At 39.7% G+C, this 22,492-nt stretch overlaps 1 protein-coding gene across 1 annotated transcript in view; it reads left to right on the top strand.

Annotated features, from left to right (window-relative positions):
* The window catches only part of glis1a (GLIS family zinc finger 1a), a 47,320-nt gene that overhangs the window by 10,484 nt on the left and 14,344 nt on the right, over positions 1–22,492 (top strand). Inside the window, exons 2-3 of the mRNA XM_019265866.2 lie at positions 9,345–10,489; positions 17,388–17,549. Of these exons, the coding sequence (XP_019121411.1) occupies positions 9,578–10,489; positions 17,388–17,549 (1,074 nt within the window). The 5' untranslated portion in view covers positions 9,345–9,577. The remainder of the gene's footprint in view (positions 1–9,344; positions 10,490–17,387; positions 17,550–22,492) is intronic.

The raw sequence follows: 22,492 nt of genomic DNA, 5'->3' as shown, positions 1-22,492 counted from the left end.
TATGACACTCGTGGACACATTGATCACCTATATGAGAGAGCACACTGACTTAAAGCAACTTGTCTACCATTTAAAACAGATTTAGATTGAAAACAGATTGGTGTCTCTGTCTTTCGTACGTCTGTTCTCACACTATGTAACTTTGTGCCACGGGTACAATCACCTGAGACAAGTACGTAGCGCTTTACGGCACTTTAAGATACAAACCACTAACTGTTTCACTGATTATGGTGAAACTGGATCTGGAGTTTCTTGACGGACAGTGAAGTAAACAGCTGTCAACTGTAGCTGCTGTTAGCACCGGGGGAGTGTTCTTGTTTGTACCACAGGCGTTTTGGACCAACGGAAAATAGTTTTGCTGATGGTGAGAGAAGCTGGTGTCGTGCCAGAACAGGAGCTGGGCAAAAATACTAATTTCTACTCACTGTTTCTTTAAAACTGATCTGACACAAATTGAAAGTCACAGCTATCAACATCAAAACCAATGCACAAGACTTTGTTAACGCTAAATAACAAATACAGTATGATCATGGTGCGAGAAGAGGCACTAAGAAGAAGGTTCATGTGCTCAGAAGATCATCTAATGCTGAGACAAGTCCACGGGCAACAGTTTTACTAACACATGCGATGAACTTAAGGTCTGTCACCTGATTTTATGTGCAAAAAGTTGCCTTCCTCGTCTGCATCATCTCAGCCTCTTCCAGCTGGAGTATCGATATAACGAGGTATGGAAGAGTAATCACCTTCTCTGTAGGGGTCTTGTGGTGGTTTTTGCATTCCTGTCTTCTTTTTCAAGCTGTGTTTCCACAGCCATCAGTGGTTTTGTCACCTGGACAAGCCTCCTCTTTGAGCAGAGCTTCAAAATGACTTAGCAGCATTGGCATTTCATCACTGACTTCAGCAGCTCTCTTCATTAAGCTGATCACTCACTTGGATGCTGTAGGGATTTCTGCTTTGGTTTGTCTTTCTGGAAAAATTGTCATCAGCACCTTTTTCTCAGTAGACTTGGCCGCGTGAATCGGACTGGCACGCCGAGCCGTCATGTTCAAAAACCAGGTGGCAACTTGCAGCCATGTGTCGCTCATCAGTGACGTTAATGTCTCCCGGTACATCTGGACATCGGCTTTTCGGCACCTTCGCCATCCTCGCGTTTAGCTCTGCCTGTTTTCACTCAAGGTCAACATGAAGCCTGTGAAGCCGCAGTGCTCACAGTAAACTTTTTTAAACATTAAAGTCAGTCTTCGTGCATTCGTAAATGTTGCCTTGTTGATGTGGTCTGATGGTCCTGTTTGGACATGACACACCTCGTCTGTCCACTCCCAAGTCGTCAAATATGCCAGCTTGGTCAACAGCCTTGAGCTTCAAGTTGTGATGCTGTAGGTACTTCTCTACTGTCATCTTTGGTCTCCCCGTCTGGTGTAATGTTTTACCGTTGAGGTCAGGCGATGCATAAAGAGCAAGAAAGTCCACACGTGGAGGAGGTTGAGGTGGGTGGACACCCAGGAGACTGCTGTTCATGTCTCATGTGAAACCAAAAGTCAATACGGTCTTACATTCTGAACTTATTTTGACCCAAACTGAGTAGTTTTTGCGTCAAAACCTGACCAAACTGTGACAGTTTAAAGAACGGACGTCATCCAAATGTTTCCAAAGAGCCATTTTGAATCTTGGCTCTGACCGCTGCTGTGTTTTGCAGTCCTGCCTCCTCTCTAAAAATCGGCAAAGACGTGGATCATCCGCCAACTTGAGGGGGGCCGAATGATGCTTGGGTGCTCAAGCAAGCCATCTGTAATGGCACCCACCTGTCTTTGCGCCAAAGTGACCACGCTCTTAATCCTGCATAATTTCAAGCCTTGATATAATTTGAACGGGTGAGTTATATGGAAATTCAGACTCATGAAATTAGCTATAGAGACTAAAACGTTTTTTTGTACCAGGCTGCAAACATGTTTATTTCTGCTGTGAAGTTGGACATTTTAACATGGGGACTTATGGAGACTGATTCACTTTGTAGCCAGCTAGTGGTCGTGTGAGGAACTGCAGTTTTTTTGCAAAAATACTGCTCAGCAAGCTTTATTTTGAAATTTTAACCAGACATTGCATAGAAACAGCTAAGTTGCCTTTTAATTGTTGCTAATTTCACTGCAGAGCCATGCACATGCAAAACTGGCACTATAAGGACACCTAGAGCGTCCCAGTTCGAAGCACAGGACCACTGACCAATTTGTTTTTTGTTGATTGAACTGGGAGTAAGGATGCCTTTGTTTGGTTCGGCTCAGGCACAAAAGCAACGTGGTCAAGGTTTGGGAATGATCTTAGTCATGGTTAAAAGAACAGGAAGTTGACTCAAATGAACGTTAACCACCCTGATTTCCTCAGCCTACAGACTTTATCACTCTATAACAACATCACACTATTTCCTCCTTTTGCTCCTGATAGGCAAGACTCACAACTCCTCAGCTGCCAGAGGATTTTATCACTCGAACATAAACACTTTTTTTTTCTTTTGGGACGTTTGCTGAAACAACTGATAGTGTCATTTTTCTTGGGAGGACAGTTTATTATGAACTTCTGAATCTGCTGAATAAAGAGGAACTAGAATCACTTCCCAATTTAACTGTTTTCAAAATGTTTTCTTTTCTTAAATACCCTTATTTTGCCCTTATTTTGCTGTTTAAGGATCTTTGAGGAACTGACTGCAAAAGTTCAAGTTGCAATTGCAGCACATTTTGTGCTTTGAAGAACCTTTTTATTAATTAATAAAAGGTTCTTTGGCACAATGATTACTGGTTCTTTAAGTTACCCTTTGCAGCAATATGACCTGGTTTTGATAAAAAACCAACAAATGTCACCATGAAGAACCACATTAGGGTCTGACTCTACACATTATATGAAAAATGTGATAAAAATCTAGAGCATTTGTCTCATTTTGTCCACAACTCAAAAATACTAAATAAACCAGAAAATATTGATATTTGAGAAGCTGAAATCAGAGAATTTCCTTGAGAAGTGACTCAAAATGACAAATGAATTATCAAAATAGTTAGTGATTAATGTAATAGTTGATAACTTATCAATAAATTGACTAATGGTTGCAGCGCGACACCTTAGAGTCTTTTATTTCACTGCTGTTACAGTATCTTTCTTCTTAATGTGTCATTCCTTGTTACATGACTGACAGCAGCTTGACTCTGCATCATTTAACTGTCATGAATTACTTTGTACTCAGTTCAGGTTTGTGGTAAAAAGTATCGTTCACCTCGATTCAACAGCTCGTGTCTTTGTGCAGCTCTGCACAGTCAGTGTCAGGTCAGCAGCCTCAGGTTGGGCCTCTTCCCTCAGTACAAATAAATGTTTCAACCTCACTATCGTCTTGTTTGAGTTTCTCAGCTGAAGCTGTTTGCAGCTCGTGTTGCTGTAAAAATCTTTACAGCGGTCAAAAGACAAGAACAAGAACAGAACATTTTGCTCAGCTGCATATTTGTCATCGAGCACATCGTGTTTTTTGGAGGGACAAACTCTTCTGCACGTCTTTTAATCGTCAGACCTAGATTGACCTTGTTTAGTTTGAACAGAAAATCCAGCTGTTCATCCCACAGCAGGCAGGACTGTGCTCCTAACTCAGCAAAGTGTTTGATGTGATGTGTCTTCTTTTTTTTCTTTTTTTTTTGCATTTATTACTCCCTCGACTGTGAAACAGCTTTTCCTTTTGAGGTGTGTTATATCAGTAGGACGTGCGTTTGCCCCTCTGCCTTCTGAAAAGTCTATCGCTGGAGGAATAATATGGAAACGAGGTGAGCGGATCAACATGTGCAGCGATTTCCTACCTGCCAGCCAGTTTCATAGAGGGTTTAAAGGCTTCACACTGTCTGTGTAAATAAATCAGGAGATGAATACTGTCTGTGACACAGCTACAGGTACAATGTGGTCATTGTCACTACGACTGACTGTGGCACGCAGATGATTTTAGATTGGTCCAATGAAAACAAGAGCGAGATGTCATGAAACCGAGTTTTCCCATGACTATCAGCTAATCTTCCTGGGTCCACATTAAACATAAATACATTACATTATATTATATAATAAACATTAATTGAATTACTATTCAAATCAAAAGCAATCGACACCATACATACATTCAGATATATTTCTAAACATTCTAGATAGTTTACTTAAAAGAAAATAACAAATCTACATATATAATGATTATAAATAATTCATATTCTTATAAATAATATATCTTTTGAAACACACACCCTATTGAAGTGAGTCATTTTAATTTTTTTCAGCTGCTGCCAGAAACAGTGTTGTGGGGAACATTTAGCTATTTTTAATCTGTTTTTAGACTTTTGTAATTCACATATAATCATTTATTTTATTTAACCTTTATTTAACCAGGTCCCATTGAGATTAAAAATCTAATTTTCGAGGGAGTCCTGATCACTCAGAACAAGTCAATTACAACAGATATAAAACAGAACAGACAGTATTAAAACACACGGCAATGTAAAAGAAATCAAATAAATCAGATCTTTTAGTTTTATCTCTTTATTATCATTTATATCAAGTTATTTAAAATGGTGACCGAAGAGATGTGTAACAAACATTGAAACTCTCAGGTGGACACTTTGGCACATTTGCATGAAAGGTGCTCTGAAAATAAATAAAGTTAAAGTTTAATATTGACAGATTTTATTTGTCATGTCGATATATCAGCTGTGCTTAAACCAGATTGAAATTTTATTTGTGGATTTCGTAAACAAACTTATGATCTGATGATGAGAGAGAGAGAGAAAATATTGTCAGGGAATTAGTACAGTAGCTACATTTATAGATACATTTTGAGGATATAGAGAGCTTTTTAAACAGTTTGCAGTGGAAGCAGCGGTTGCAGCATTGAGAAGTGGCATTGCATCTGCAAGGCTACTGGTTTGTTTCCCCGAAATATTGAGGAATTTAATAAGTCTCGACTCACTTTTAATTTACACCTGTGCGGGAGTCTCTCTGTAAATCTCGAAGGTGTGAATGTGCGTAACTGTAAGAATGTAGAAAAAAAAACAAGAGCATTCAATTTCCTGTGGATAAATAAAGCTTAATGACCAGAAAACAGAGTACATTATGATTTATCAGCACTCGTAGGTCACAGCACACAGGACTGGTTTCACAGGATTAACGTATTTTGAAAGCGGAGGCCCGGAGGCACAGATTATTTAGAGAAGTGTAAACTCTCACCCCGCAGCCAACTTTTCTCTGTTACTGGGATACCGCTGTCTCACGTCCTTTTATAAAAAAAAAAAACACAAGTCACACTTGTGAAACTAGTTACGTAATCCACATGTTTTCTTTAATGGTCAGCCATCCACATTTATGAGATTTTGTTCTCTTGCAAACATATTGTCTTAACCGAATATATACTGCACCTGTGGGTCTTTCTACCCACAAGAAAATGTCCCCATGCATTTATTTAAATCCAGGACGTAAGATTTACAGCACTTATTTTCCTTCTCAAGCTCATAAAATCTCACAGATTTATGTAAAAGTGCAGTAAAAAGACAACATCAGGTCTGCAAATCAGTCCTCAGACATGCCAGGATGCACATGATGCTGATTCCATATGGCTCAGTGATGCGATTATTGGTAGCGATGTGACAGTTAACTCCCTGCAAGGAATATATACAACCGTCTACCCGGGGCAATAGATAATTCAATCAGTTCTTTTGTGTTTATTTGTATGGGAACAAGCGTACATGAAGCACGGACAAATACCACAGACCACAACATTCATAATGCTCCATCATCCTGTGTTTATTTCTGCTGTTATATTGGACATTTCAACATGGGGGCTGATGGACACTGACTCACTTCTGGAGCCAGCATTAAGTGGCCTTTTGAAGAACTGCAGTTTTTGGCACTTAGGTATTGGTTTCACTTCACAGCCACAGAGGGTGCGGCTTGTAACCACTGTACCACTGTGCTGTGGTGTCCTCCCATCCAAGAACTAACCAGGCCTGACCCTGCTTAACTCCTGAGGTCAGATGAGATCGGGTGTATTCACTCTTCTCTAGAAGAACACATGCATTGGAAAAAAGTAATAAACAACACAGTTACTGCTGGATTACACTGTGACATGTTCTTTGTGCAAACGCAGTCGCAAGAAGTCGCAGGAAAAAATAAAACAATGTAAAACATCATGTGCACACTTCCGACTTAAAAACAGGAAAAGTATTTAACTATGTAGCATATTTAAATATGTAGAAGCAAAAAAATGACCAAATATGAGTAAGTTAATAAAGTCTGGCAGGTAAAACACTCCTGGTGGTATTTTAAGCCACATCGGCCCTATTACATACATAATATCAATAGTATAATGAGATAACAACATCACTCATTTGATCCATTGTTATTATAAAATTATCCACCAGCGCAATTTTTAAAGCAGCAATAGCTGATTAAAATTGAAACCAACTTGCCAACTTTCCACTGTTATATACAAAAAGAGTTCTCAGACTTTGTTTTAGTTATAAAACCCCAAAAATAAATAAATAGATTGATTAAAAAAACAAATTTTACCAGAGAAGTGGAGTGCACATGATGAACTGAGATACTGTACAAAGTTTATATAGCTGCATACTGACAGAAGTTCAGCGCTGATCCACGCTGACGCCTCCGTAACACCAGCGAGGATCATTTAGGAAGGACAGGATTAGGAAAACTGAAATTCGTCTGTGTATCCACAGCTCTCATTTCAATAAGGATCTTTTTCCCATGTTTCAGTGTGACCGAAAAGCACAAAAACATTTGTAATTCAAGAACCAAAGTGCTTATTGTTGAGACAAGTACACATTTGCTTGTCCTGAAACGCCACAGCTGTGTTTAGCTAACCTCAGCAAGTGAGTCTTTAAAAGACACCACATGAGATGCGCCTGCTATTTTATAAGGTTTGCATGCTCGGTTGAGGCTTTGTGGGACACTTTTCTTAGTTTAACTGTCTGAGTCTTCTTTCTGGATTCGGACCAAAGTGGTTTGTGAACAGACACTGCTAAAAAAAATCCCCCTGCTAAATTTGCTGCTGGATTTCACTCTGCAGGATTGTTGGCAGGGTGAATGTTTAGTTTTAGTTTTAAGTCCTGGTTTGGTGATAAAAAAAGGACCTGTTCGATTAGAGATACGTTTGTTTTCTTTGATTGTTTTCATCCCACAGAGGTCTAATATTGGTTTGACCTCTCAAAGCCAACAGGTATTAAGTTGCAATCGTCATATTTCAAACATACCAAACCACTTCTTCTATAGTATATAGAGTATCATTAAAAGTTCGACTTGTTGACACACAGACACGTTGCAACCTCTCTAATTAAGAGTCGACCACAGTTCCCATGACTGGTCTGCTACACGACTCCAGTGGGGGGAACTCCAGCGATTTACGGGAAGAATCATAAAACTGTAAACCAGACTATACCAGGAAACTATGGGCATGAACCTACACTTAGTGACTCCTTCGTCAGCTAATATAACTACAGAAGTGAACTTACTCATCATCTTTGCTGTGCCTGTTTCTGGCTCGTAAAATAACCGTCCACATTAAATCCCATTGAATCTTTCCGATGACTAATTACACGTGGCATGGATCCTGATGTAAATTAGATCATCAATATCTGGCAGATGGCAGAGAACAGTGGAAATCAAGTCCACTCCAATAAACACTCAAGCACTATTGCACAGAGGAGCTACTGTATATGTGACTGTGGGGTGGAGGGGGAACTTCTGTTTGACCCACCATTTTCCAGCCTGCATCACCAGCTTGCAGAGAGAGATGTGGTCCATTACTCTTCTTCTGTTAACAAGCATCTGGACCAGGTTCCAGGCAATCGGCTGCCACACAACGCCTGGCTGTTTGCTGCAAGGGTGGCCTTAATGCCTGCAGTAATGAATCAGCACCGACTGTTACAGCAGCTCAAAGGAAACCAAATATACACGAGCTTTCAGTGTCGCATTCAGAGCTGTTTGATTGAAGCCTGCTGACAAGGGGGTCGGACACACTGTTTGTTTTGGTTTTACTTCATCTGGGACCTTCTCCGCTGGTCACCTTGGTCCATTTGTTGTTAATGATTGAACGCCGATGGTTGGAAATGAGGGCACATTTTGGGTTTTATGTTTCAATCCATTCGAATGGCATGGCAGGTTGTCACAGCAGCTGAGTCATAGCTTTGTAACACTGCAATAAATAAATCCTGCGTGAGTTTAGCTGACAGTGGTGGAATATGCTAAGTACATTTACTTAAAGGAAATCTCAATGAGTCTGTTTACGGGTCTTGAGGAGCTGTAGGCGCATATGTGGATAACAAAGTTGGTTTTATGGCTCCGGGGGGAGTTGCATGCAAGAAATTACGTCAAGTTGATGATGACTAAAAGTTTAAAAATGTAAAACATTTTGGGGGCGTTAAGTTGGAAATAAGTGAGTTCACCAGACGTCTGTAGCCTGCTCCTCGTCACCTCTGCTTGAGGCTACAATAGCTGCTGCTAACATAATACACCTACAACCGTTGGTGGTCAAGTTGCATTGTGGGTAATGTATGCAAATGAAGGATTTTTTTTTTTACTTTCCATTGTGAGTTATAGAAGTGCAATGAGGTATTTTTACTTCAGTATTTCCATTTTATTCTATTTCAGCTTGATTATAATTCATTTAAAAATGTACTTTTTACTCCACTACGTTGATCTGACATCCATAGTTACTTTACAGATTAATCTTCGACAATGTTTTATCCTCTAGAAGTTAAAATTAAATACAGAAAACATTGTTGGAGATTAAACCACTAGCTTCCAAACTTTTTTGGCTTGTCTTACAAAAAAACTGTGTTTGGGCAACTTGTCACATTTCAGATGTTTCAGATTAGTTCTCAAATGATAAATCAGATAAATCACTGTCCAAGGCAAAAGAAAAGTACATGAATCTGGACCATTCAGATTTATCTTGTGATTCTTTAGAGGGTCCCGGCCGCTAGGTCAGAAACCGCTGTGCTAACTGTAGTAATTTGTTTAAACTCAGCAGATCCAATGCAGCTACAATGGTAAAAAGCTGCTTACACATTGATGAATATTAACAATTAGTAACAATCTATTCATGTAAAATGTGCCTGTGTAACCAGTACTTCTATCTTTGTTGATAATACTCTACTTCAGCAAGGTTTTTGTTTGTAATAGAGTACTTTACCATTTAGTATTGGTTCATTTACGTCAGTTAAGGCTCTTGGTAAACACACAAAGCTGTTGTGTGATATGTAGGCCTATTGGTGTTTTTTGTCTCGTAAGATGACTCATTTGGGTTTGGTTTCTGTCTCCCACAGTGCATGAGAGATGACTGACCGAGCAGCAGTTCGGAACAAATGACAGAAGATTACGCACGGTTGGGTTGAAATGAGAAGATGCCAGCAGCTGAAAATCAATCCAAGTTGATCACATTTGAGAGCTGAAAGATGGTGTAGATGGTTTTTACCTCCAATGGATTCCTAAAGCTGCTCCAAGATCATCAATTTTACTGAAGGGATCTCTTGGTGGACCTCAGTGAGCAGGGGCCAGGATGTGGCCCCCTGACCTCGGGCCTCCAGACGTCCAGCTGACTCTTCCTGGATTTGGAAGCGTGTTCGAGGATGCTGAAGACCTTCAGGCGCCGCTGTCTTCTGGTGGCTTCTGTCAGTCATCGATGCATTCAGGTGGTCTGGGCGTTTGCTGTCTTCCAAGGACTTCCCTGTCTCTGACCTCGCTGGGCCGTGACCTCACCTCCCTGCTCAGCTGTAAGGCAGCTGGATCCCATATAGAAAAGACTATGGAGGACTTTGCCACCACAGCGCACACAGATCCTAAAAATAACAACCAGAGGTTTAGTTGTTACCCCCAGCCATCCCTCCCGTTATCTTACATGCTAAGCAGCTGTGCTACATCTCCTGCTTTTGGCTCTCCACCGTCTTCTCTTTCCTCTTCCTCCTCATCTTCATCTTTATTTTTTGCCTCTTCGTTGGCTCTCTCGGATGCAGCCGGGGGCAACAAGACGTCTCATCAACAAGGAAAGATACATGAAGAGTACCACTCGATCAAACAAGAGCCTGCAGATGATTTCTCGCCGTGTAAGAGGGAACCGTTTCAAATCAACAACCAGCAGGGGGAGATGTTCAACGTGGGCCGGCCCCTCCAAGGCCACGACGGTCAGGACAGCACCCAGCTTCATTTCCCGAGGCTCAACGGACCCGTAGGACAGGACCAGGCGGTGGCCCAACAGGACCAACCGTGCCACTGGATCGATTGCAGTGCCACTTACAGCAGCCAGGAGGAGCTGGTGAGGCACATTGAGAAGGTGCACATCGACCAGCGCAAAGGCGAAGAGTTTTCCTGTTTCTGGGCCGGCTGCGTGCGACGCCACAAACCCTTCAACGCTCGCTACAAGCTGCTCATCCACATGAGGGTCCACTCTGGAGAAAAACCCAATAAATGCATGGTGAGTCTGTTTGATCACAGATTTTAGATTCAATACTATCAGTGGTGGTTCAACATTTAGGTGTCAGAGAAAAGAGACAAATCAGTGGTTTCTTTCTAGAGCCGACCTTGTTTCTTGTTTTGCTTTTTCCTTGTTGAGTTTTGTGCATTTGTATCAAGGCCCATTGAGGGATGGGAAATGGCTTAGGTGAGTCGGTCTGAATGAAGCCTGCTGCCCAAACAAGCTGCCTGTAATGGCACCCAGGCTCTTAATAATTTAATTATATACAACTTTAAGCCTTAATATAATTTGAATTTGAGTTACATAAAATTCACCCTCAGTCATGAATGGGGAAATTAGCTATAGAGACCAAAACTGTTTTTTGTACCAGGCTGCAAACATGTTTATTTCTGCTGTGAAGTTTTTTTTTTAACATGGGGGCTTATGGAAAATGACTCACTTCTGGAGCCAGCCTCAAGTGGACATTTGAGTAATTTGAGGAATTACAAATTAGGCGAACTGATGTAATGAATGCAGGTTTAAAAAACATCAAAATAAAGTATTTGGAAGGTGTTAAGAGATATGAAATGCACTCAATGCACGCCGCTTAACTGAAAACTCTACCTTTGACTGAAGGGAACGTGGGTATGATTGTTTGTAAGATCACTTTATCAAGTTCAGATTTTCTAGGTTGCCCATAACTCATGGTAATCTATTAATTTAGTTAATAAATCATCTAAACATTTAATCGGTTTACTGGTGGATTCATTTGGAAGCTCTCAAGGTTGTCCAAACTTCAGTGACAAAGTGGCGACTCATCAGTGATGAAGGGAGGGTTTTTCATTACTCATGATTTCGAAACGTGCAGGAATCTCAACAGCTTCAGCTCCACCCCCACTGTTTCAACCTTATTTAGTCAGTCAAAACATTTCTCATCCTTTCCAACTTTGTGCTGCCTTCATTTAGAGGTTTAACTGGGTTTGAAAGGCATTAACCTGCTTATAGTACGCCTCGACTTCTCTCAGACGGAGCAACCGATGATCAAGACTCTGTTAGACAGAGAGATGATCAAACGGTTTCCTTTCCTCACGACAGGTTTCCCTTACTCATGCATGCCAGAGGGAGAAACGTGGCAGTGTTGAATGAATGGAGGATGTGTCTGAAGAACTGAGCATTCAAAAAACAGGCTGATCGTCCTTTTTATTCTGACAAAATTAATTTATTCATAGTCATTAAGTAGCACAAGTTTAATGATTTAATAAACCGAATTCTCGGAGCAACAAACTTGAGCAACTAGCTTTGTCAAATGCAGTTTAAGCCACCTCAGTGAAGTGGTGGCAGTAAGATATTCAGTAACGTAAGGCAACATTTTGTAATCTTTCTACCACAAAATACCAGATTTAAAATCATTGTACGTCTTCGGTTACGGTCATCGTCGAGAAGTACGTAACGCTTTACGGCATTCACACACCACCAACTATTTCACTGATTTTGGTGAAACTGGATCATATTTTATGGAGAAAATTAGTTTCCTGATGGACAGTGAAGTAAACTGCTGCCAACTGTAGCTGCTGTTAGCTCAGCTTGTTAGCCATTTTCAGGCCAGGCCAGCTGGAATGGGCGCCAGAACCAAAAGACCTATTTGCAAACCAAAGAGGATGACAGAGGAAGCTAAGAAGAGAAGAGGAGAGAGTGAGCAAGTGAGAGGCCGCCGGACAAGAGTAAATCTGGGACTGACTTTTAGTCGTTGGCGAGAGCTTTGTACAATAAAAGGCAGAAAGACACAGTTAGATACAAATTCCAAACTCGTTTCCTGTGTGTCCCAATACAACAGCCCTGCCATAAATACTACCTTTAGTAGTTTATAACTCTCGGTTTTTGTTGACACTGTTTGAAATATGCCAATTCAGATCATACTTTTCTTACTGAAGTCATAGTTAAAGTGTTTAACAGTACAAAACCATCAGTAACATGACCTAAATTCTAATGACAAAAAATGTAGATTTCACTGTGTTGAAGGTGTGTATATAGAGAGGTAATGATTGAATATAGATAGTTAGAACATTGGTTGGCTGCAGCAGGAAAAATACTGACTATAAATATTATTTCTCTGTTCCCACAGAGGAAACTTGACTTCTCACATCTCTGAGCAACTTCTACAAAACCTGTGTATGAAATGACAAAAAAAAGCGAGGCACATCCAAGATAACGACAAAATCCGAACACGTTAAGTCCGAGAGGAGACGGAGACTGTGAGGTTTTTGCGTCGACTATCCCCACAGTGGCCTTTGAGCCCCAGCTCAGCGTCGCCCTGCATCACTTCTGTCATGAGTCATTTTCTGAAACGCAACTATTGAACACGTCTGTCCAGTGATGCCAAATCCCTGTCCCTCAGAGTGAGTAACTCGCTCTGTAATTCCCCAGCAACTCGGACACTGTCATCAACCTGGGACTCTGATTAATAATTCATTCAGGGACACGCTTCTTAATGAAGTGAATTAGTTCATTAAAATGACCTAATCTGCTGCCAGCTTGTGAATATATTACTGTGGAGCGTCGCCTGCAAACAGATTAAAAAAATTAAATCAACATTAGCACACAAAAAAAGTCATTAGTCACACTCGAACTACGTGAATAACGTCATTTCATTTTCATAAAACGCTTGTGCCAAAACATGTAAATCAAGTCATTTCAAGTGCAGCAATGGAAAATAAATATCTCGCATGAATGTAGTCAGTGTTTGTTCGTGAATTCAGCCGTATTTACCAGCTCGTAATGTCAAGTCTCACATGAGACAGGTGTTACTCAGGCTGTAAACATGAGTTCCCATAGCCTTTTTAAATCCTCCGTGGTAGAGTCATAATACATTATTTATGGTGCTGAAAAGACGAGATCGGTTTAAGGGATAAATCTGGTGATATTCTGTTTTTCTCACTGTCAACATGAAAATAAAACAGTGATCCTAGTAACAAGTCTGTGTTAGTCAAACTTGATTTATCTTATTCCTCCGTGACACAGAGCTCCATTGTCGACAAATAAATAAATAAAAAAACATGGCCGGCTCACATGTTCCTTCATTACAGTGAATATTGGCACTTAAATTTTGATTTTGTTGAGACTATCCTTCAGCAAAGGCTCCTAAAATTACATGTTTACTTTCGCATTACAAAGACCACCAGCGGCTGTAGTAATTATTTTATTGGGAATGAGAGGAAGTCCGATGACATTGTTATAGAGGAAGAAAGTCAGAGGTTGGATGAATCAACAAGAAGTCGGATTTTAACACAGGAGACCGCTGTTTCCTGTTTCCAACCGACCGTCCATGTTGGGTTTTTTAAAGCATGACCACAATCATGTTTATTATTGTCGTCATGATGACGAGGCTCCCATAATCTTAACGAAGCGCTTATTCAAACCCAAACCATGATCTTTCTCTGAACCGGACCCAAGTCGTTTTTGTGCCTGAACTTAACCAAACCTTAAACCAGAGCATTGTCACATCATCAAACATTTAAACAGTGATTTGTAACAGAAAAATTATGTTATCCCACTCATCTTCTTTGTGTAAAGAGCAGTTACAAACAAAGTCTTTCAGGTCATCTTCCTTTGAGAAGAGTTAAATCTGGAGGTCTGATGTGGCCTCATGTGACTCCAACGACCAGTCACACTGGACCTCAGGTGACCTTAACGACTGTAGGGTAACCTTAACGACTGTCATTCACACCGGACCTCAGGTGACCTTAACGACTGTCATTCACACTGGACCTCAGGTGACCTTAATGACTGTAGGGTGACCTTAACGACTGTCGTTCACACCGAACCTCAGGTGACCATAGCGTCTCAGACAACAGTCATCGCAGCAACAACGAGCACTAACAATCCCACTCAGGCTAAACACCCCACCAGTCAATCAGAAGTCCAGTTGCCTAGATTTAAATATTAGATGTTAAAACTCACTAAAGCACCAAATTTGTATTATATATATATTAGTGGAGGGTTTTAGTTTCGACTTGTCCAGGGTGCTCCCAACCTCTCGCCCCAAAGTCAGCTGGGATAGGCTCCAGCCCCACCGTGACCCTGATGAGGATAAACAGTTACAGATCGGGTCTGATGTGATGTTAATTAAGTGAACAGTGTCAACAACCAATGGGAGTGCTCTCCCCAGCACCATCAGAAACCAGGTGATTGGCTTCACAGTAGAAATCGTGGAGGCACCAGATTGTGAAGTCTCTGTAGGGCCGTAGAATTTGGAGGAGTGAGCAATAGTGCCTCTTTGACGTGTCCTCCCATTTGTACTATGATTGAGTGGGGAAAAAAAGACATAAACTGCTGCAGCCCTTGAAATGCACACAAAAAGCTGCTTTTGTTTCTGCTCCATTGTTCAACAGTTGTTCTCCTTGTAAATTTCCACCATGTGCAGGATGGGAAATAATCTCAACATGAATCTAGTCGCAGTCTCTACATTTGCAGGCCTCTCTCAGTGGACAGTTTTCTGTTTCGTTCCCTCCGTTAGCCTGGCACCTGCCTCCACCAACTTACGTTTTCTCCCTGGACCCACGGTGGTATTCAAACACATGTCACTCGTGTCCCACATGGCCAATTAACACTAAGCCCAAATACTCTCAGGTGCACCAACCTTCCTGCAATGAACTGCTGCACCTCGTCTCAAACACATAACCACGCTGCTGCAAACACATTGACGGTTTTTGGTGTTTGTTTTTTTCATGGGAACAATTCCCGACAATGCCCCAAATATAGATAATTGTCAGCTTTGTTCTTTAAGTACAAGGCTTTAAAAAAATCAAATGATTAAAATGATAAACAGGACACATGACAGCACTGATTTACAACAGACTAAATATAAAAGTGCAGGGTAAACTTTCCCTTCCCGTCTTTGAAAAGGAAACATTATTCTTTTAGTGAAGAACACACATAAAGTAGCCGGACATAAACTATAAACTGTACTTCAGAAATCTGTTTCTGTTCAGGAGCCATATATATTCGTGAGTGTAAGCTTACATTTGTTTGATTTCTTATTAAATAATGTTTTAACTACAGTAGCCATGGGGCAGATTGGCAAGCAAGACTGATGGGACATTACCTCCTTTCAAACAGCTCAAACCGATGTTTGTCCTCTCAGCTCAGCTCGCATGAAGCTGCAACATGTTAAATCTGACACAAGTTAAATAACGACACGAAAAGTCTTAATCTGTTCTCTATGTGTGGTAATACCTGTAGTTGTGCAGTTAATTATGGTTATGGGTTTCTTCTAAGTCTTTTGTTCTTTTGTCGAGGCGGTTTAATGCCTTGGATTAATTAATGACAATGATGTAGTGTGTTTTTATGTACAGACTTATTAAACTAAATGAGGTGACTGACATTTACTGACTCATTAGTGAGACCTAATAAAAAAACAACAACCCTGGAATGAATATTAGGTAGAAAAACAAACGTTTCCATATTTCTCTCTGGATTCATTTAAAAAGGATGAAGCATTCTTGTATTTAATTAAAAATTAGACCGTGATCTAATATCTCTAAAATATTCGAGGCGTTAATCTAATGTATGTCATCTTACCCTTTAATAAACACAAATTTTATGTCTTTATATTATAAATTGGATACTTGGAAATTGGAAACTATCTTAATCACTACAGTTATATAAACTACATCTTATAGTTTGATTGTTTAATGTATTGCTGTCCAGTTGTTTTGTGTGTTGATAGGAATGAAATTTAATTTCTTTGTTGTTGCTTGTATCGACGTATTTTATGATGTAATTGCCATTATTTAAATGTGTTAAACCAAACTTTAACAAACATTTCCATTTAAACTTTGACGTGGAAAACATTTTAAGTCTGAAAGTTTTGAGATTGAACGTGACACAGTTTAAGTAAAGTTATAAAAGCGCTGATTTTTTTACGGCCTGCAGCTTGTAGCCTGCTGACTCTGATATTTGCTTCTTGTCTGGCTCGAGTCCAACAGAAACGTTTTTAACATTACCTACCACAGTCTGGTGTGTGTGTGTGTGAGTGTGTGTGGTTTTGTTCCGATTTGCTTTTTGGGAATAGGCCATCACCTGAAGTTTTATGATTCAATAACCTGAAATGTCTGAATTTATATACTGTATAATTCCTCTTTACAAGTTATTAGTACTGGATCAGACTTCAAGATCACTAATCTGTAATGTAAAAATGGGATTTTATCACGTATTAGTTACAGGCCACCATGCTTGATTTGTATCAAGTGAGATGAAACTATGGTCTGTGTGAATATAAATTACTTAAAGGTCCAATGTAGTTCAAAACACTTTGCATTTTGTATTGTTACTTTTTGTTCCTGGTTGTTCCACAGTCTATAACTTAAAAATATGCATCAAGTATAGTAGTTACACAGTAAAATCAGTTGGGTGTCAGTATAAATGCTACTTGTGGTTTGTTTTTCATCGAGCATCATAAATGTATTCGTCCTCATGACAGGCGACACTGTCGTCCAGCTCAGAAGTTTAGGTTGATGTCAAAAATTCACTCTTCCTTTAGCTCTGTTTTGGCCTCCACCAGCTCTTCAGGAAAATATCCGGCTGTTTTGATGCTAAATTCTTCAATATTTTCTCCAGCTAGTTGCTAACTCTGTCCATCTTCTGTGGCTGGACTGGACTGGCTGGAAACTAGAGTGTTGAGAATGGTGAGAGTGAACCAAAACAGTTAGCTAGAAACCCAAAACAATGAGCTAAAAGACACTAAAACGCCCCATAGAGCTGCAGAGTTGACTTTGTTTACCATTAGGAGTAACAGTAATTTAACCCATCGTTAATATAGAAATATTAATTACAGCTGCATTAAGCCCTGAAATAACAACCTGTTTCTACATTAACTTGCTGGGCGTGTCATGTAGTCATGCGATTATGTTCTCTTTGTCAGTTTGAGGGCTGCACCAAGGCGTTCTCGCGTCTGGAGAACCTGAAGATTCACCTGAGGAGCCACACCGGAGAGAAACCGTACATCTGCCAGCATCCCGGCTGCCTCAAAGCCTTTAGCAACTCGAGCGACCGGGCCAAACACCAGCGCACACATCTGGACACGGTCAGTACACGGCCATCCACACTACACTCATCATTGTTTTATGAATTGCATCACCTTTGATCAAACCCTTTCAGACAAGCTCTTTGTTATTCAGATTTAATAAAATTACATGTTGGTAACTTGGCTCATAACTTTGCCAGACTGCCAGAGGTGCAGCAGGATTAAGTGTGTGTCTTGCTCACTTGATTAAGGCCACTGTAAGACATGGATCACTCGAGGCCTCCTGCAGTCGTTGCTCCCTTACTTGGACGAAGGATTCGAGCAGGGTGTAGTTACCCTCTGAGTGCAACACGCGTGCCCATGTTGCACAAATCACTAGGGTGCCATTTTTCTCCTTCGGAACGACAAATTGCACTGAAAGGCGATGAGTTTGCACGCTCGTGCCAAATGCACAGATGAGTGAATGTGGAAATCAAAGAGGTTTCATACGGCATGAATTAAATTGAAAGTATCGACTCAACACCTTGTCACGTTGTGCTTTTCCGCTGTCAAACTTTATAAAACAGGCAACAGAATAACCCTTAAACGATGAAAATGGGAAAATGTATCAGGGGATACGAAGGAGTGGGAGCGAGTGTCATAAATTAAGGTTATGAAATCCACCGCTGATGCTCCCTGAGAGAAAACAGAAAACACTCACGTTGCTTGAAATCCAAACTCTTAAATTCACCAGTGCTCCCTCTTGTGCACGAGGTTGCCAGATATCACGCCAGTATTGTGTCTCTTTCCATGACGGTTTCTTTCATGTCCATTGGTCAAAGTACTGAGCTTAAGTAAAGTTTTTATTAGTGTTTCCATTTCTACTTCATGACATTTCCCAAGCAATTTTTGCACTTTTTATTTCACTGATGCAGTAATAAGTGAAAAAAAAACACACGATCAGCTTATACATTTGATGGATTGTTATAAAGTATAATAAACCCTTCAGCAGTATATAAATTAGTTCATGTTTCAGTGTTCGTATGGGCACTTGAACCAACCTATCCTTTAAAACATTAATCTCTAAAATATGTCTCCAAAATACAGAGAGAAAGAAAGCAACAAGCAACATTAAAGCAACATTTTCACCAAAATCAGTGAAATAGTTGGTGGTGTGTGACTTAAAGCGTTACGTATCAGGAACACAAACTGATTACACTTACATCAACATGATTTTAAATTCTTAAATCTTTTTTTTTTGTTGTTGTTTTTTTTGGTAGTAAAGCTACACAAAGTTGATTTAAAACGTAAAAGTCTGAGTATTTTTGAGTTCATTTATTTTTGCATTGTGGTATTTCTGCCTTTACCATGCGGCACCACTGCATATGTGAAAATCTCTGTCTAATGAGTCATCGTCATTTTGAGGGGTTTGGAAGGTTGAAAGTGGAAAAAATCTGTCGGTGTGAGCTTACCTGAACCTCCGACTAAATTGCCGACGGTCAAGTTTCATAGTGGGTGTGGTCGGTTTTGACGTGGAAGAATGATATGGGAGATCTACCTCTTCGATCACTGTTCCTATCTGCATGAAGTAAACCAGAACATTTACATGTTTTGCCGTATAAAACCTCACACTGCTGTTGGTTTGAAATACACAGCTTTCTTTATAATGAGTTGATGCACTAAACACATGAAATCACTTTAATTTAAGGTGCCACTGTTCCTGTGTTTCCTCTCGTCTATGCCTAATATACAATGTGAGCATTCTTTAGGATTGTGAAACTACATACCTGCTGTGGATTTATCCTATAAACCACAGTTATTTTTACTTCTGCTGACAAGCAATGAGGACTTAAGCAGTAATTCAGCAAATCAGATCTCTTATTACGCGGGTGAGATGGAGCTGTGCGTTGCACTCCAGTGTTATTACAACAAGACGAGAGAGTTATTTTCTCCTTTTTGTGGTTTCACGCTGGCTAATAGCGGCTTCGCAGTTGCGTCACAAATCAGGAATCAGACACATCTGGCGCCATCACGGAGGCCCAGCGGAGAACTGTCTGAATGTAAATAATATCGCTGAATATTGTCGAACAACCAGCCAGGAAAAGGCCGGTGTCAATACAAATTATTTAAATTTGACTAAATGACTTGTATTGTGTTACTAATATTATATATTATTTAGAATATTATACATGATACAGTGTCATGATGGATTTGTTTCCATAAAGATTTTAGTCTCAACAGGAACTTGCAGCTCACTCAGGGTTTTTGCTCTTTTAACCAGGATAAACAGCCACCTCACAGCAGTTTCTGCATGATTATTGTTACCTCAAGTCAATAACAGAGGAAGTATTCAGATCGCAGTACTAATACTACACAGTAAAAATACTCTGGTACAAGTTAAAGTACCTGCACTGGCAATGTTACTGAAGTTAAGCTATGAAAGTATTATCAGGAAAATGTATTTCATATTACGTACTTACAAACATCATCATAATTACCCAGAACTCAGAAAGCAACACTTTACTTTGCTTGTTTTCAAAATCTTTATACTTTGTACGTCACTAACAATGATCAGCTTATTGTTATGAAGTATAAAGTTGAAGTATAAAGTTGTTAAAAGGTCCAACTGGATTTACTACAACATTTAAATGTTGCTTACATGTTAATGTACTTACTATCCTACAATATATTTAATCATTTTCACTCTGTAAGTGGCTGTTTGGTATGAGTTAGTACTACGTGAACTACATATGACTCTTAAAACAGGTTTTGTAATCCCATCCTACAGAAACTCTAAGCGGTCATGCATTCATATGTTTTATTTCCTCAGTTTTCTCGTGATAAAGAGAGTTCATTTCATCTGTTTTCTCAGGAGCTCAAGTTATTTATGTCATTATCTTGAAATAACAAATGTTGTTATCCCGAGCTAACGCGATAACTACGTTAAAAAACTAATTAAATTAATTCTTCATCACGAGAAAACTGAGGAAATGATATGTATGAATGCATGACTGCACAGGGCTTCCATATGTTCCAGTCTTTTTAGTATAAAACTTATTCTGCTCTCTCTTTGCTATATCGTAATACCTTCAGATAAACTTTGAAATGTATTTTTGCACAACAAAGAATTATTTTAAAAAATTCAATCAAAAGCAGCAAATCTTCACATTCGGCTTGTGTATTATGTTGCGTTTAAACATGAATAAAGGTCTGAGTCAGAACATCCAAGCGGTTTGAAGAAATGATGGAGCAGAAGTCGAAAGTAACAGAGAAGACTCCCAAAGTTTGTACTTTATTGCAGCACTTGAGTGAATTAACTCGGTTCCATCCATCTGTTTTTAAGACAGTCATGATTCTCTTGATAAAGAGTTGAGTCAAAAGCCGCTGACAGCAGAATCAACACGACGATCGATGATGAAATGACGAGTGAATGAAAGCAGCAAATGAAAAACTGCTTTCAGTTCTCCGTTCAGCTTGTTTAGACTTTGACTTCTTTGTCACTTTGAGTTAAATCGTTTCCATCAAAACATCTTGAATTGCAACATCACACAGGAAAAGCTTTGTTTAAAAGCCCCTCTCCATTGATGCATTTCAGTATTTATATAATTTTGACACATAATTGCACACTGTCATGTTCATTAATTTATGTCCTCACTTTTCCTGCTGACCTTGCATGCAATCACTCTGAAATCTGTATCAGCATTCGAGGACAGTAGAGTTCAACGGGAGGCGCCGAGCTCGCCTCCCGGGGAATATTGTTCAGTAACAGTTTCATAAGAGCGTGATTTCCCAATTTCTGGTAGATCGTAACGTTGGGCACTGTGTACGAGTACTCGATGTGATGCCACATCCATGTTAGAGTCATTTAAAACGCATTTATGTCATTACAGGAACGATTTGGGACAAAGATCGAGAAAACAGACAGCAACAAGTAACATAAGTCACTATTATTCCCAAGCCAACATCCCGGTCTTATCATACGTTTGTACATTCGAAAATCTTTTTTATTACACAATCGATTGTTAGGACATTTTGATCTAACTTACTCATACTTACTCTGAGTAAGTCTGAGTAATACCTTCAGATAAACTTTGTTTTTTCACAGAGCGAGGACTGTAGATTTTAGAAACCTCAAAATGATTTAAAAAAAGACACTTATAAGCAAATCTTCACATTTGATAAGACGAATTGTTTCAGCTGTACTTGTATATTATGTTGGGTTTTTAAATATGGATAAAGGTCTGAGTCAGAACCTTCAAAGTGGTTCTTCATGGTGATGCTAAGCACAGCTCTCTTTAACAGAATTACAGTGATTTATATACATTAATCTGGGAGGCACAGCAGTGCACCAGTGTGTTTGCATGTTTCCCCAGGTCTTAATAGGTTAATTAGTGACTCTAAATTCTCCATAGGTGTGTGTAGATGTGATGAACTTATGACTTGTCCAAGGTGTACCACGCCTCTCTCTCTCTCAGCTGAGATATGGGATGCAGCCCCCCGGGCCCATGATGAGTCCATGCAGTTGGATATACATTAATCTTGTCCCGTTTTTTCTTGAACATGCCTCACACAAATCATACTGACTTCTCCTATTGAATACTTCTAATCTTTGCTGGGTCAATTTGGGATCATTTAATTAAACAAGAACTGGAAGACAAGCAAAATATCACCGTTAAATCTCTGCTGCCACTATGTAGGTCATTATTTTGTATTTGTAATGGTCAGATTCCGGTACTTAAGCTTACCAGATCCAGCTAAATACTGTACATGTGTTTTCATGAAAACTTAATTCACTCCACCTGGTTAAACACTCAGTAATGAAACAAGGGGAAAACCTGGAATGAATCAGATTCTTGGAAATGAGCTCATTTACTCATCTAAACTTAGACCTTTGATAAAATTGTGAAATACAAGTGACACGATTTCCATTTCAGTAAATCCAAGTGAACACACTTCACCTGTATGTAAGGACTGAATCCTTTTCCTCAAGAAAACTTGTTTACAATTTGATTATATTTCAAAGC

The sequence above is a fragment of the Larimichthys crocea genome, chromosome II (assembly GCF_000972845.2).
Source record: "Larimichthys crocea isolate SSNF chromosome II, L_crocea_2.0, whole genome shotgun sequence".
Classification (NCBI taxonomy): domain Eukaryota; kingdom Metazoa; phylum Chordata; class Actinopteri; family Sciaenidae; genus Larimichthys; species Larimichthys crocea.
This window is presented reverse-complemented; position numbering and strand designations above follow the sequence as displayed.